At 38.5% G+C, this 14,427-nt stretch overlaps 1 protein-coding gene across 1 annotated transcript; it reads left to right on the top strand.

The window, feature by feature from the left end:
* Positions 1-1,673: 1,673 nt before the first annotated feature.
* Positions 1,674-2,459, top strand: LOC149170386 (putative E3 ubiquitin-protein ligase ARI7). Its single transcript, XM_089425553.1, has one exon. The coding sequence runs from the start codon at positions 1,674-1,676 to the stop codon at positions 2,457-2,459; it is 786 nt and encodes a 261-aa protein (XP_089281679.1).
* Positions 2,460-14,427: the final 11,968 nt, after the last annotated feature.

The raw sequence follows: 14,427 nt of genomic DNA, 5'->3' as shown, positions 1-14,427 counted from the left end.
TTGTGGCTTTTGTATAAACAAGTGGATTAAAGCACATCTCCATGTCTAAGTAGTTCTTTTCCCTGGAAGATTAATTTTTATTATCTCTATCATATTATTCATGTATATCTTTGTTCGAACATAATAAGGATCTTGGTTCAGGGCACCCAAATCCTTGTGATTGATTACTAGTTCAATATTATTGTATGTTGTAATATCTATTTTAATAAAAAGTGATGATTTATATTTATATTTTATGTGTGATTTCATTTATCAAGGTTATATTAAATGGTCTTATGACATTCATGTATAAGTTTAATAAATTACATTATATCTTTGTCAATTTAATGTTTAAAGGGGTTGGATTCTATAGTGGGAAGAAACAAGTGTTTTCAAGCTAAGAAAAAAATAGAAGAGGTTATTCCTTTAATCGAGATAAGTGATGTTTAGGTTAGATTATTACTTGATGTTCGCATATTAAATCTATTGGTAATTATGTTTTAATATGCTCATTTAATTTTTCAGACAATCAGCTACAAGAAAATAATTTTGATGTCCATGAATGTATGAAAATGAGTCACCCCCGCCCTCTCAGTTTAGTCAAGTTTTCATCAAAATATACTCACCTCATTCAGTAGAGGCTTTTGGGGACCAAAATCCTCCCAAAATGGGGGTGTATGATCTGGATTAGATGAGTATCTTCTTTTTCATCCATCTTGATGCTTTCAAAGTAGAAAAAGTGGAGGAATCAATCTACAAGACTATTTTTTCTAGTAGTCCTAGTTTGGAAAATTTCAAGTCAAAAACATCAAGAGTCATTTCGAGGCCTTAAATGAACATATTTTGCATTCTCGGCCTTACTATGGAATATGTAAATGTATATGTAATAGGATCATCTTACTAATGAAGGGATTGCATGTGTAATGTGTAGATTGGTGTATATAGCGATGATGTATTCATTATGGATGGTATGGATGTTATTTCAATGTATGAATCTATTTGAGGTATTTTGAGGCATTTCTGCTATTATTATCTATATTTGGGTTGTCATTAATGCTCACATTGTTGTACATTGTGTGAACTATTGAATTTTATGAATATGGCTTATAACATTTGGTAAGAGAGCATATAATCCTAGGATTTTTATACTTTGAATGAATCACTTTTACATTTTCATTACATTTTTTCTGTGATACTTCAAATGGTGAAATTTTTGGCATATTTAGAAGAAATATCAAGAAAAATTTGGTTAAAATTTAATATTTTAATTCACTATACTTTCATAGATATATTTGGTGGATGTTAGGGTTTGTGATTCATTAATAATGACAACGGAATGTTTCTCCTAAAAAAAAAGAGTAATAATGACAACAAAATGCTTCTCTTGGGAGAAATAGATGGCGGGAAACCGCTTTACTTTGGGTTGTAAGCATCATTTTAAATTACATTGAAAATCAACCAGATAATCACCAATGTCCGATCATGAATGGTTTTTGGTATCTGCGCCAAGTGACATGAGTATAAATATCAGCTAAACAAAGATTGATTTAGTACAAAAAGGTAAAGAGACACAGTTTCTTGACAACATTGCGGTTTAACTTTAACTTGCTTGAACACGATCAGAGAGTTTTGTTTCTCTGGATTCCGCAAGGCCCAGAAAAAAAGTCTGACTCTGATCTACTCGAGCTCCCAATATGGCTTTATACAATGAAATGTCTGATAACGAGATATATGACAGCGAAAGCGATGAAAGGGAAAGCAACAAAAGCGAAAATGAAGATGACGAATTGAGATATGAAAGCATGGTGGAAATAGCACGCAGTCGTCATGATGACAATAAAGGACGTATGAAATATATGGTTTTAAGTCTGAATGACAATGGTGAGCATTTGCACAATGCTACCAAAAGCGTTTCCATTGTGCTGGCTATCTCGGAAGCCGAGACAGCTATTCTCTTGCGTCACTTCGATTGGAATTCTATTAATGCCAACTATCAATCGTTTGCAGATGAGGAGAAAGTGAGAAATGCTATGGGCCTATTGTTGCAGCCGAACGATAAACATGAGACCAAAGAAGAAAAAATGGAGGAGTTAACTACCTGTCCGATATGTTTCTATGATTTCAAGATCAGAAACATGAAGTCACTCAAGTACTGCGACCATTTATTTTTCCAAGATTGTTGGCGAACTTTTATTCACACATCAATAAATCATGATGGTGCAGGATGCCTCAACCTACGATGTCCACATCAAGGTCCACGATGCCGTGCCATTGTGAGTGAAGACATGGTTTTTTCTCTGGGGTTATCTGAGGAAGATACGAACAAATATAGAACCTATCTTGTGAGGTCATATGTTGAACAAAACAGTATGGTTAAATGGTGCCCAGTGCGAGACTGTGGGTACTGTGTGGAGGTTGACTCTGCTAATTTTAATGTAACTCATGAGGAGGTTGTCTGTGTTAGTTTGACAACGAATTAGTAACTTTGGGTAAATGTAACTAGACAGTTTTATACAATTTTATACCGAAATATTAGTTATGTAACGATAGTCGATGATATAAAATTATCAAATGCCCATGAAATGTAACGAGCAGAGATTCATTGTTGAATAAAAAATTCCAATCCAATTCAGTTTCTTATTTAGTTTCTTGTCTTGGTTATTCTATTGAAGTTTCTTTGTTTTCCTTCATTATTTTGTTATTTGTACAACAAGTGGTGTCAGAGCTCCGAGGGCAGTGAGCCTGGGCGTGAAAGAAAGGCAGTTGTGTGAGGACCTGAAGAAAATCCAGCCTGCGTGAATCCAGAACCGACGACTGTGTGTGAAAGGTGGCTGTGTGAGGACCAAAGAAAACCCTGCTTGCGTATTGCCAGAAATTCGCTGCTGGGAAGAAGAAAACCCTGCCTGCGTTGCCAGAAATTCGCTGCTGGGATGAAGAAAACCCTGCCTGCGTATTGTCAGAAATTTGTTGCTCGGAAGGTGTGACTGCTTTGCGTGCAACCGAAATATGCTGACTGCTCTGCGTGCAACGAAAACCCCTACCTGCGTATTTTCCAGACATTCGCTAATTGTTGTGCTCGTGGCTGAGCGTGGAAGTGTGGAAAAGCATTGAACAAATTCGCTGGGTGGTTTGGAGCATGAAGTTGTTCTCTGTGTGGTTGATGAAGCTATCTTGAAGAACCAGCAAAACTGTTTTTTGCGTGCTGTCAGCGCTGGTTGCTTGAAGAAAACCAGAAAAGAGGATTTCGATCAGCAAAATAAATCTGGGTATTGATCAAAGTTTCCAGAATTGTTTATTTTCAGCATAATTTTTTTTAAACAAACACTGAAGATTGAAATCAAGTCAAGTTGTGGTTTTTTTGGAGAAAAAAAAAGGAAGGGTTTTTTTTCTTTCTTTGTTAAAAGAAAAAATAACAAAGGGATTTGCAAGAAAGAAAATTGTAAAAATTGTTTCTTTAAAAAAGAGGGCTCAGTTTTTTTAAGAAAGGGAAACAAAGTTTTTTTTTTAAGAAAAAAGGGAAACAAAGTTTTTTTTAAGAAAAGGATAGTTGGAAGACTGAAACCCTAGGAGAGCTATATATTCAGCTTCGGTAGTGGACAATGCAACTGTTTCTTGAAGCTTTGACATCCAACTAATTGCTCCACCTGCAAGTGTAAAGACATAACCTGTAGTAGATCTTATTTTGTCCAAATCACCTACATAGTCAGCATCTACATATCCGCAGACTGATCCTTCACTACCATTAAAGACGATGCAATGGTCACTTGTGCCTCTTAGATATCGAAGCACCCATTTCACTGCTTGCCAATGTTCTTTACCTGGATTTTCCATGAATCTGCTGACAACTCCAACTGCATGTGAAATGTCAGGTCTTGTAGATGCCATCGCATACATTAAGTTGCCTACAGTGTTTGCATATGGTACATGAGACATATACGAAAAAGGATAGCTGGAAGACTACACCCTAGGAGAAGAATAAAATGGCCAAGATGTCGAATGCGAAATTCGAGGTGGAGAAATTCACCAGTAAGAGCAATTTTGCTCTTTGGAAACTGAAGGTTAGGGATTTTCTTGTGCAACAAGGGTTGCACAAGGCATTGGATGGGGCAACTAAGAAACCTGCAACCATGACTACTTCAGACTGGGAGGACTTGGATGCCCGAGCTCTCAGTACCATCCGGTTATGCCTAGCGGATGAAGTTATCTTCAACATTGTTGAAGAGACTATGGCATCAGGATTGTGGGAAAAACTTGAAAATCTCTATATGACAAAGTCATTAACCAACATAATTTATCTGAAAAGACAGTTATACAGTCTTCGAATGAAAGAAGGTTCAAACGTTGCAGAAAATTTGAATGTTTTTAATACACTAATATGTCAATTAACAGATATGGAAGTCAAAATACAGGAAGAAGATAAAGCCATAACCTTGCTGTGTTCTCTGCCTGAATCGTGGGATCACTTCATAACTTCAATCAGCTTCAGCTTTGCTGATTCTTTGAAGTTTGAATCAGTCATGGGAGCTCTCCGGTCTGAAGAAGTACGAAGGAAATCTAGCACTGAGACAGCTGCATCAGAAGCCATGATCGCTAAAGGACGCTCAAAGGAAAGAGGAGAAAAACCAAGGGGGTCTTCCAGATCAAAATCGAAGGGAAAGAAGTGTAAAGCAAAATGTTGGAACTGCGGTAAAGTTGGACACTTGAAGAAGGACTGTTGGAAATGAAAGGAATTTGAAAACCCGAAGAACGAAGCGAATCAGGTCGATTCAGGTATGATAGACGAAGTTTTATCTGCTGAAGAATTATATATGATAGATGAAACTTCACCTGAATGTAATGTCTCTCAGGGTTTTGATAGCTGGGTGTTAGACTCTGGTGCTTCGCATCACATGTGCCCACATAGAAATTGGTTTACTTCGTATAAAAATGTAAACGGTAGTTCTATGTTTATGGGTAACAATGTGTCATGTCAGACTATTGGGATGGGAGATATCTGGATTAAGATGTATGATAACATAGTTAGGACATTAACTAGTGTTAGACATGTACCTAATTTGAAGAAAAATTTAATCTCTTTGGGAGTGTTGGATTCAGATGGTTATAAGTTTACAGGTCAGGATGGCGTCTTGAAAGTCTTTAAAGGAGCCCTTGTGGTTATGAAGGCAGAAAAGGTTGGAAATCTTTACAGGTTAAAAGGAAGTACTCAAGTCAATGAAGCAGTGGTTGCATCAGAAAAGGAAGAAGTAGGTACTTGTCTGTGGCATCAGCGATTGGGTGATATGAGCGAGAAAGGTCTTCATATACTGATGAAATGTAAATCTCTTCCTGGTCTGAAATCCTTGAATTTAGATTTCTGTAAACATTGTGTGTATGGAAAATAGTGTAAACAGAGATTTAAAGTTGGAAATCATAATAGTAAAGATGTTTTAGACTACATTCATTCTGATCTGTGGGGGCCTTCCCCTGTTGTGTCATATGGAGGTGCATTGTATTTTTTAACGTTCATTGATGATTACTCCCGTAAAGTTTGGGTCTATATGCTAAAAAGAAAAGCTGATGTATTAAATGTCTTTAAACAATTTAAATTAATGGTAGAGAAAAGAACAGGCAAATCTATTAAATGTCTAAGAACTGACAATGGTGGTGAGTTCCCTTCTGTTGAATTTGAACAATACTGTAAGGATGAGGGCATTGTTAGACACAAAACTGATGTTTATACTCCTCAGCAAAATGGTGTTGCTGAGCGTATGAATCAGACTCTTATGGAAAGAGCCAGAAGCATGATCAACAATGCTAACTTGCAAAAGGAGTTGTGGGCAGAAGCAGTATCTACTGCTTGTTATTTAGTTAACAGATCACCTTCAGTAGCAATTGATTGTAAAATTCTTGAAGAACTTTGGACAGGTCAGTCTTGTGACTATTCACATTTGATGATATTTGGCTGTCATGCTTATTCTCTTATTCCGAAAAATCAACGTTCAAAATTAGATCCAAAGTCGAAATGTTATGTCTTTGTTGGGTATGACTATGCAGTGAAAGGATATAGGTTGTGGGATCATACATTGCGAAATATAGTCATTAGTAGAGATGTAACATTTGATGAATCCTCTTTGTTAAAATCAAATGTTGAAAGAATTGAACAAGAACAGGTATCGCCGAATCAACGAGTTCAGTTGGAGGCTAGACCTTTCGATGACAGTTGAAAGGAAGGAGAGACTTCTGGAGAAAAAGGTGTTGAAGACACAAAGGAAGCCGTTGAAGCTTCTGAACCAGTGCAATTTTCTGAATCAGTTCAGCAACCAGTCGCTTTGAGAAGGTCTACAAGGGAAAGAAAAACTCCCAAAAGGTATGAAGATTCTGCTTCATCTTTTGCTTTGATTACTGAAGATGGGGAAACTTCTTGTTATCAGGAAGCAATAGATGATACAGATAGCAAGAAATGGAAAATGGCTATGGAAGAAGAAATGGACTCCTTAGCCAAGAACAATACCTGGGATCTTGTAGAGCTTCCTAAAGGGAGAAGTGTTGTTGGATGTAAATGGGTCTTCAAGCTGAAATGGAAAGTTGATGGAAGTATCGAAAGGTATAAGGCGCGACTGGTAGCAAAAGGGTATTCTTAGGTTGAAGTTAGATGTTAAAAAAACTTTTCTACATGGTGATTTGAACGAAGAGATATATATGGAACAACCAGAAGGTTTTGTACGAGGTCGCAGTAGAAGATTAGTTTGCAAGCTCAGGAAATCATTGTATGGTCTGACGCAGTCTCCCAGACAATGGTACAAGAAGTTTGATTCCTTCATGGTGAACCAGAACTTTATAAGAAGTGAGTATGATCATTGTGTGTACTTCAAAAGTTTCAATGGCATATTCATTATCTTAGCTATGCATGTTGACAATATGCTTATTGCAAGCAAAAGCATGGAAGAGATCAACAGGTTAAAGGTTCAACTCTCTAGGACGTTTGATATGAAGGATCTTGGAGTAGCAAAACATATCTTGGGCATGGAGATACATAGAGACAGGAAAAATGGTAAGCTTTGGTTATCACAACAGAAGTATGTGGAGAAGGTACTTGAAAAGTTCTCTATGAATAATGTGAAACCTGTTAATGTTCCTCTAGCTTCCCATTTTAAGCTTTCTTCGATTTTGAGTCCTAGAGCTGATGAAGAAAAGCAGTATATGTCTCATGTACCATATGCAAACGCTGTAGGCAACTTAATGTATGCGATGGTATCTACAAGACCTGACATTTCACATGCAGTTGGAGTTGTCAACAGATTCATGGCAAATCCAGGTAAAGAACATTGGCAAGCAGTGAAATGGGTGCTTCGATATCTAAGAGGCACAAGTGACCATTGCATCGTCTTTAATGGTAGTGAAGGATCAGTCTGCGTATATGTAGATGCTGACTATGTAGGTGATTTGGACAAAAGAAGATCTACTACAAGTTATGTCTTTACTCTTGCAAGTGGAGAAATTAGTTGGATGCCAAAGCTTCAAGAAACAGTTGCGTTGTCCACTACCGAAGCTGAATATATAGCTGCTTTAGATGCCAGTAAAGAAGCAATCTAGTTAAAGGGTCTGCAAGATGAGATTGGAAGGACGCAAGAGAAAGTGAATGTACTTTGTGACAGTCAAAGCGCTATTCAATTGGCTACAAATCCTGCTTATCACAGCAGAACCAAGCACATTGATGTAAGGTATCATTTTCTGAGACATGTGATCGATGGCGGAAAAGTAGCTCTTCAAAAGGTCCATATGTGAGAGAATTGTGCAAACATGTTCACAAAGCCAGTTACAATAGAGAAGCTGCGGTGGTGTTTAGCTTCTCTTGGCTTGCAGAAAAGATGATGAATGGGCATGGGCAAGAGATTAGGAAAATTGTTTTCAAGGTGGAGCTTGTTAGTTTGACAACGAATTAGTAACTTTGGGTAAATGTAACTAGATAGTTTTATACAGTTTTATACCGAAATATTAGCTATGTAACAATAGTCGATGATATAAAACTATCAAATGCCCATGAAATGTAATGAGCAGAGATTCATTGTTGAATAACAAATTCCAATCCAATTCAGTTTCTTATTCAGTTTCTTGTCTTGGTTATTCTATTGAAGTTTCTTTGTTTTCCTTCATTATTCTGTTATTTGTACAACAGTCTGCAATTGTTCACATAAATTTTGTTGGAATTATTTAGAGGAGTCTCATCGTCCAATAGGTTGCGGCACAGTCAAAAAATGTATTGATCAAATTAATAATGGTGATTCACTCAACGCGTACTGGATATTATGTAATTCCAAGCCGTGTCCAAAGTGTGATCGACCAATAGAGAAAAATCAAGGGTGTATGCACATGACATGTACGTCCCCGTGTGAAATTCAATTTTGTTGGTTATGCCTTGGTGATTGGTTTAAACATAATTCTTGCAATCAATATAGTCCTGATTAGGTTGCAACAACATGAGGAAGAATTGATGCAAGGAATCAATCCAAGAATTCGGCCTCCGTCGATTCTAGGAAAAGGTTTGCAGCTAAAACATCTTCTTCAGATAGGTTGGTATTTTATATGGAAAGATGCAAGGCAAATGAAAAGTCAGAGCAAAAGGCATTATCTGATCTTCAGGCTGTGCGAGAGGTAGAGATTAAAAGATTGAATGAGTGTAAATAGACAAGAATGAGTCGATCTGGTTTTAAAAAGTTCAAATGTGTGGTAGATGCATGGTTGCAGATAGCAAAATGCAGGCACATGCTTAAATGGAAATATTCATATGGATATTATTTAACCCCAGCATTTAGGGATCATGATCAAGAAGCTGATATTGTTCGCAAGAAACAAATTCTTTTCGAATTCCTGCAAGGGGAAGCTAAAAGTAGTTTAGAACGACTTCATCATTGCATTGAACAAGAGTTGCAAGACCATATAGAAATCACCCTTAAAGCTGACGCTGATACTTCGACTGGGAAAAATGCGTTGCGCGATTTCGATGACTTCTGTATCAGGCTTGAAAAGCTCACAAAATCCACGGGCCAATATTCTGAAAACCTAATTCAGGATTTTGAAAACAATCTCTCTGAAGTTAGTCGGATTAATGCACCAGCAAGGTGCGCACGAAGAAGCAGTTATTACTAGAACCAACAGTCACTTATTATTAAGCAGTGCAAGTGGGCCGCTGGACTTAATGAATTTTTCTCACATTTTGTCGTATATTTATTGGTTCCAACCTATTAACGATCTTGGACATTTGTGGCAACCCAATCCTTTTGATTGATTATCCAGTCAATATTATTCTCTGTTATTAATATTTCATGATTATTTATTTTAATAAAATGTCATCTTTGTTTTTAGTGGAATCTCATTATGGGAAGCAAAGATTTACTTGTGATGCATCTATTCTTTATATGTGGACTTGTTTTGTTAAATGTAACTTGTGTATAGATAAGTGGATTAAAGTATATCTCCATGTTTAAGCAATTTTTTTAGGTGCAAGTAACCTCGAAGATTAATTTTTATTTTCTCTATCATATTACTCATGTATATCTTTGTTTGGACATAATAAGGATCTTGGTTTATGGCACCCAAATCTTTGTGATTGATTACTAATTCAATATTATTATATGTTTGTAATATTTATTTTAATAAGAAGTGGTGATTTATATTTATATTTTATGTGTGATTTCATTTATGGAAGTTATATTAAATGGTCTTAGGACATGCACGTATAAGTTTAATAAATTACATTATATCTTTTTCAATTTAATGTTTAAATGGGTTATATTCTATAGTGGGAAGCAACAAGTTCTTCATAGTTAGGAAAGGTTCAATTCTGGCTTAGCTTTGATGTAGTTATTCAATGTTTTAGCACCTAGAGAGACTAGATAAAAATTGGTTTGTGATGCTTGCATAGATAATTGGATTAAATATAATTCCAGTGTCTTGTATTTCAACAGAATTTTTCTTGACACATATAGCAACTTATAGTTTCTTGGAAATCTCCAACTTATAGTTTCATAGAATGCAACTCATGAGAATGGAAATAGGCAAATAAGATGATAGTCCTACCCTCTCTCACCCTCTTCATTGCCGACCTCCTCCTTGTGCTATATTTTTCCCTTTGTCCTTTGCTCTACATTCCCACTACCAATTCCGCTTGGTTGACTCCACGCTCAGATGGCTTCTATTTCCCTTGCTCGGTTTCTTTTGTATTCTTCCACCACCTTGCCGCAATTGCCCATTCACTCCCGGTTCCTATCCCTTTCCTTTGGTTATCAGCTCCGAAACCTGAACCATTATCCTCGCCACCTATTCCTAACATTTCTTCCCTCCAAGCTCCAAAATTCAAAATGAAGGCCCCAAGAGGCCCCAACCATCTACCTCAAGTGTTGTCAGCTCTATTTTTGTTCCTAGCGAAGACTCTGCTGTTATTTCTTGTTGATGTGCTGGTTCTTCTTCTTTCGGTGCTGTTAATTCTACCTCTAGTTGTGTTGGTCTTGAGTCATGCAGGACAACTTTTGCTACACTTTTTCCTTGTTTTCCAAATGAAGGTGCCAACTCAGGTACTGCGACAATCATTTCCTTGCGGAAGCGGTTATAATCTTCCAATGTCACCTCCTAGATTCGTGTGAGAGTTTCTGACTTTTGGAGAAATTCAGGCGTTGATATGCAGTTCAGTTGATCGGGGTGGGCGTTCTGCAGGGTGCTCCACTATTCTTCGACCTCATCACATACCTCCCGCAGAGTAATCAAATGCTTATCGACTGGTGGCCTAATATCAAGAATTTTATTTTTTGTCTTGTCTGATTCCTCTTCAATATTTTGTACCCTACCCTCGAGGGAGTTGATCTCGCCTTCGATTTTCTTTACCTGGCCTTTATCCCTAAGGGTCTTTTTGTCAGTGATGCATTGGTGGAGTTGTTGGTGGAGTGGATACAATTGCTAGTATTTCATGGCCAAGCTACCTGACCAATCGTTGACTTGCTCCCTGTTGTGCCCTACAAAAACCCCCCATTTCATATCATTCTTATTTTTTAAAAATTAACATGTGGAATGGGTCCCTTTTAAAATTTTGGCATCAATGCTTGCATGTTCAAAAAAGGCCGCATAATCAAAGGAGCTTTCATGTACTTAAGCCTTTTCCGGACATTAATGTTTCAAATAACAAAAAATCTTTTATTATTGCGATAAAGCGATCACAAGATCGCATATCGCAACAACATGAGAGATGCATTCAAATGGAATTTTGGTTTCCGCCGATGCGATATCGCTATCGGCGATCGGCAATGTTACATACACACCAAGTAAAGGCACATAACTCATGTCCCGATGCGACGCGATATCGGCGATCGGTTATCGGCGATACCTCATGTGAAACCGCCTTGTGATTTAAATCCCGACCCGAAGCGATATCGCTATCGGCCGTCGCACACTTCGGTAAGGCATTCGGTTCCTACCCCCGATGCGATGCGATATCGCAATCGGTAACCCCAAACCATTGTATATGCGCCTACGTCTGTTCCCATTTGCTAGCCCAATGCGATATCGCTTATCGGCTATCGGCACGATCTTTTGGTAATAATTGTGCAGGACTTAATCCCCGAAGCGATGTGGTATCTCTCATCGGTGGTCGGCAGTCTTAAAAGCCATCACTTAAAAGCTTTAATTTTATATTCATATCCGGTTGACAAAGCGCGAATCCCAAAATTCCGTTAATACAAGGGATAAGGTAATGCGTGGGTATTTAAAAGATTTTGCCCCTTCGATTAATGAGCACCTGCGTTTAACCGCCAGAATATCTGTTACATGCTTAAGTGAGTCATTCACCCGGATAACGATATAATTATCACATTTAATGAGTAGTAGGCCTCAAATAACCATTAATGCATCTGCAATATACTCTTAGCGATTGGATCCGCAGCCACTTTTGAAAATTAATCTTGGCACGCTTCAAATGATATATCTATCTCACTGTGTAGCGTCATTGTTACTATGTTGTTACGATTTCTCTTGCAATTGTGTAGAATTCGTCTTTTGAGAGAAGCTTAAGCATGATGGGGAAAAGATCCAAGAGGGCTACGGGCTCTACTGTTACACCTGTAGTAGGTCAAGCTGCTGCAATTAGCAAGAAAGGCCTCGTTTCAGACACTACATGCACTGGTCTTAACAAGGCTACATGGCAAGGCACATATAATCTATTAGAGGCCAAACAACCACAAGTTTCAGTGACAGTAGCTACTACGGACCCACTCAAAAAGTCCGACGCAACTCTCAAGGAGTTGGCCGATTCCTTTCTTCACAGAATAGCCGCTAGAGAGCAAGTCCTTCCCTACACTAATGTAGTGTGATGGGTAATTGAGGAAATTCCAATCACTGACAGAACGTTCCATACAAGAGACGGACGGATTTTCGGGTCGTTCAAGCCAGAGCACCTGAGGGAAATGTATCATTTGCCTGAGCCAGAGAAAATCTACAACAAAGACTTCGTAGAGAAGTTTGCAGCTGAAAACGATGTACCATCTGAGCCCATTCGAGATTGGAGGCAGAACCCGGCCAAACACAAGCACGAGAGCTCGGGTAAGTATTCTGTCGATTCCTTGCCTTCTCCCTATTGCTATGCGGGAATTATGATGTGTAGGCTATGGGGATTACATGATTCTGCCAATTTCGATATAGAAATGGTTCCCCTAATGGAAGCAGCTGTTAATAGTTTTATCATGGATTGGGCCACCATTCTTTCTGATAAATTGACTGTAGCTATTCGGGATTTTAGAGCTAAATCTGTAGTCACCGAAAGGAAAATCCCCCCATTTTATTATAGCGCCTACATTATCGACACATTGTGTTTTAACTCTGAGTTTCCCATCCTCGGTTGGAGATGGACCACCCAAGACCCTTCACCCATTCATTTGTATCATCGGAAATTATGGAAGTCCTCTTACAAAGACCATTTGTATCAAATTTGCAATGGTTTTATGGTTCCCATTCATTATTCCATTTTTGATCGGCCTATTCCCAAAATCTCCTATCTCGCTTCCTTCGACTTACCAGCTATCGCAGGATGGTTTGGAGAAGAGCACTTTACCTATATTAGGGTTTATGGAAGCAAAGCCAACCCGCATGTTCTCCCTCTATATGTTCCAGATAAACTGTTAGCCCGAGAGATATCCTACCAAATTATGGCTGAGAGTGTAACCCAAACACTCAAGAAAGAGAAGAAGAGGGGCTGGCCCTATTTTCCCTTAAGGATGGGTGTTTTTACTCTGCATAATCTCCAACATGCAGAAAAGGAGGCTATAAAGATGCAAGCTTTATCCCTGCCCACCATGCCAGCCAGACTCTATGATCCAAATAAAACTGCTTATAATGCCCTAGAACAGGCCAAACTGACTAAGATTGACCATCAAGAGGATGAGTTTGACGACCTGTTCAGAGCTGCCGATACAATAGGCCAAACTAAGCAGCGTGCCAAGATGAGATATAATGATGAGAGTTTAACTGAGTTCAATAAACTCAGAGAGAAGAGGTTGCAAACTCTGCCTCTAGATTTATTTTCATTAACCTCAGCGTCCTCCTCAAGCGAGCCTGGTCAGAAGCATACAATCCAATCTCCTGTTGAAAATAAAGAACAAAATAAACAACAGGAGGAAAGACAAGAGAAGCAGCAGGCAGAGAAACAGAAAAAGGAGAAAATGGCTAAGCAGCAGAAAGAACAGAAGGAACAAGAGCAGAGAAAGCAGAAGCAGATAGAGGAACAGCGGAAGAAGGAAGAGGCAGATAAGCAGAGAAAGGAGTTAGAAGAACAGCAGCAGAAAGAGTTGGAGGAGAAAAAGAGGTTGGAACAAGAAAAGGAGAAGAGTAAATCACAGACTTCCATAGATTCTGAATTGCTGAAACAATGGAATCAATTTGATTCCATTATCAATGGAAAGGAAGGCTCCAAAGACGCACCAGACACAACTTCTTCTCAGGTTCTATGCGGAACCAGTGGCCCACCCATTTCAAAGGATTTCGAGGTAATCACCAAAGACCCTTCCGATCAGATTGTGCTCCAGGTGGAAGATATTCCTCCCCTCGACATTTTCTACAGCCCAAGGCTCAAAGCAGTTGTTAAGCGCTCAAGGAAGAGATGAAGGCTTGATCAACCTTCCATCTTTCCTGAACAAACAGTCACAGGGAATGTAGTCTGGAAAGAAGAATTTGACCCCTCTGATGATCTTACCAAGCTATCACAGTATGCGGGAGCTTATTCTGCAGCAACTATAGATAAAGCATCAGAGGTAAGTCTTTTGTTAAAGACTAAGGACCAAGAAATTTGTACATTGCAAGCAGAAGTAGCCGAAGCACGAAACAAGACAGCACAGGTAGAAGAGCAGTTGCTGGTGCAACAACAAGCAAACAATGTATTAACCCAGCAACTGCAGACTGAAAAACAGAGGATTGATCAGAGTGCAATCCAGA

This window comes from Pinus tabuliformis, chromosome 4_2 (genome assembly GCF_031772625.1).
Source record: "Pinus tabuliformis cultivar Carrire ecotype Pingquan chromosome 4_2, CPIR1, whole genome shotgun sequence".
NCBI lineage: Eukaryota > Viridiplantae > Streptophyta > Pinopsida > Pinales > Pinaceae > Pinus > Pinus tabuliformis.
This window is presented reverse-complemented; position numbering and strand designations above follow the sequence as displayed.

Coding starts and splice junctions, on each gene's coding strand:
- LOC149170386 (XM_089425553.1), top strand. CDS start 1,674: ATGGCTTTATACAATGAAATGTCTGATAACGAGATATATGACAGCGAA.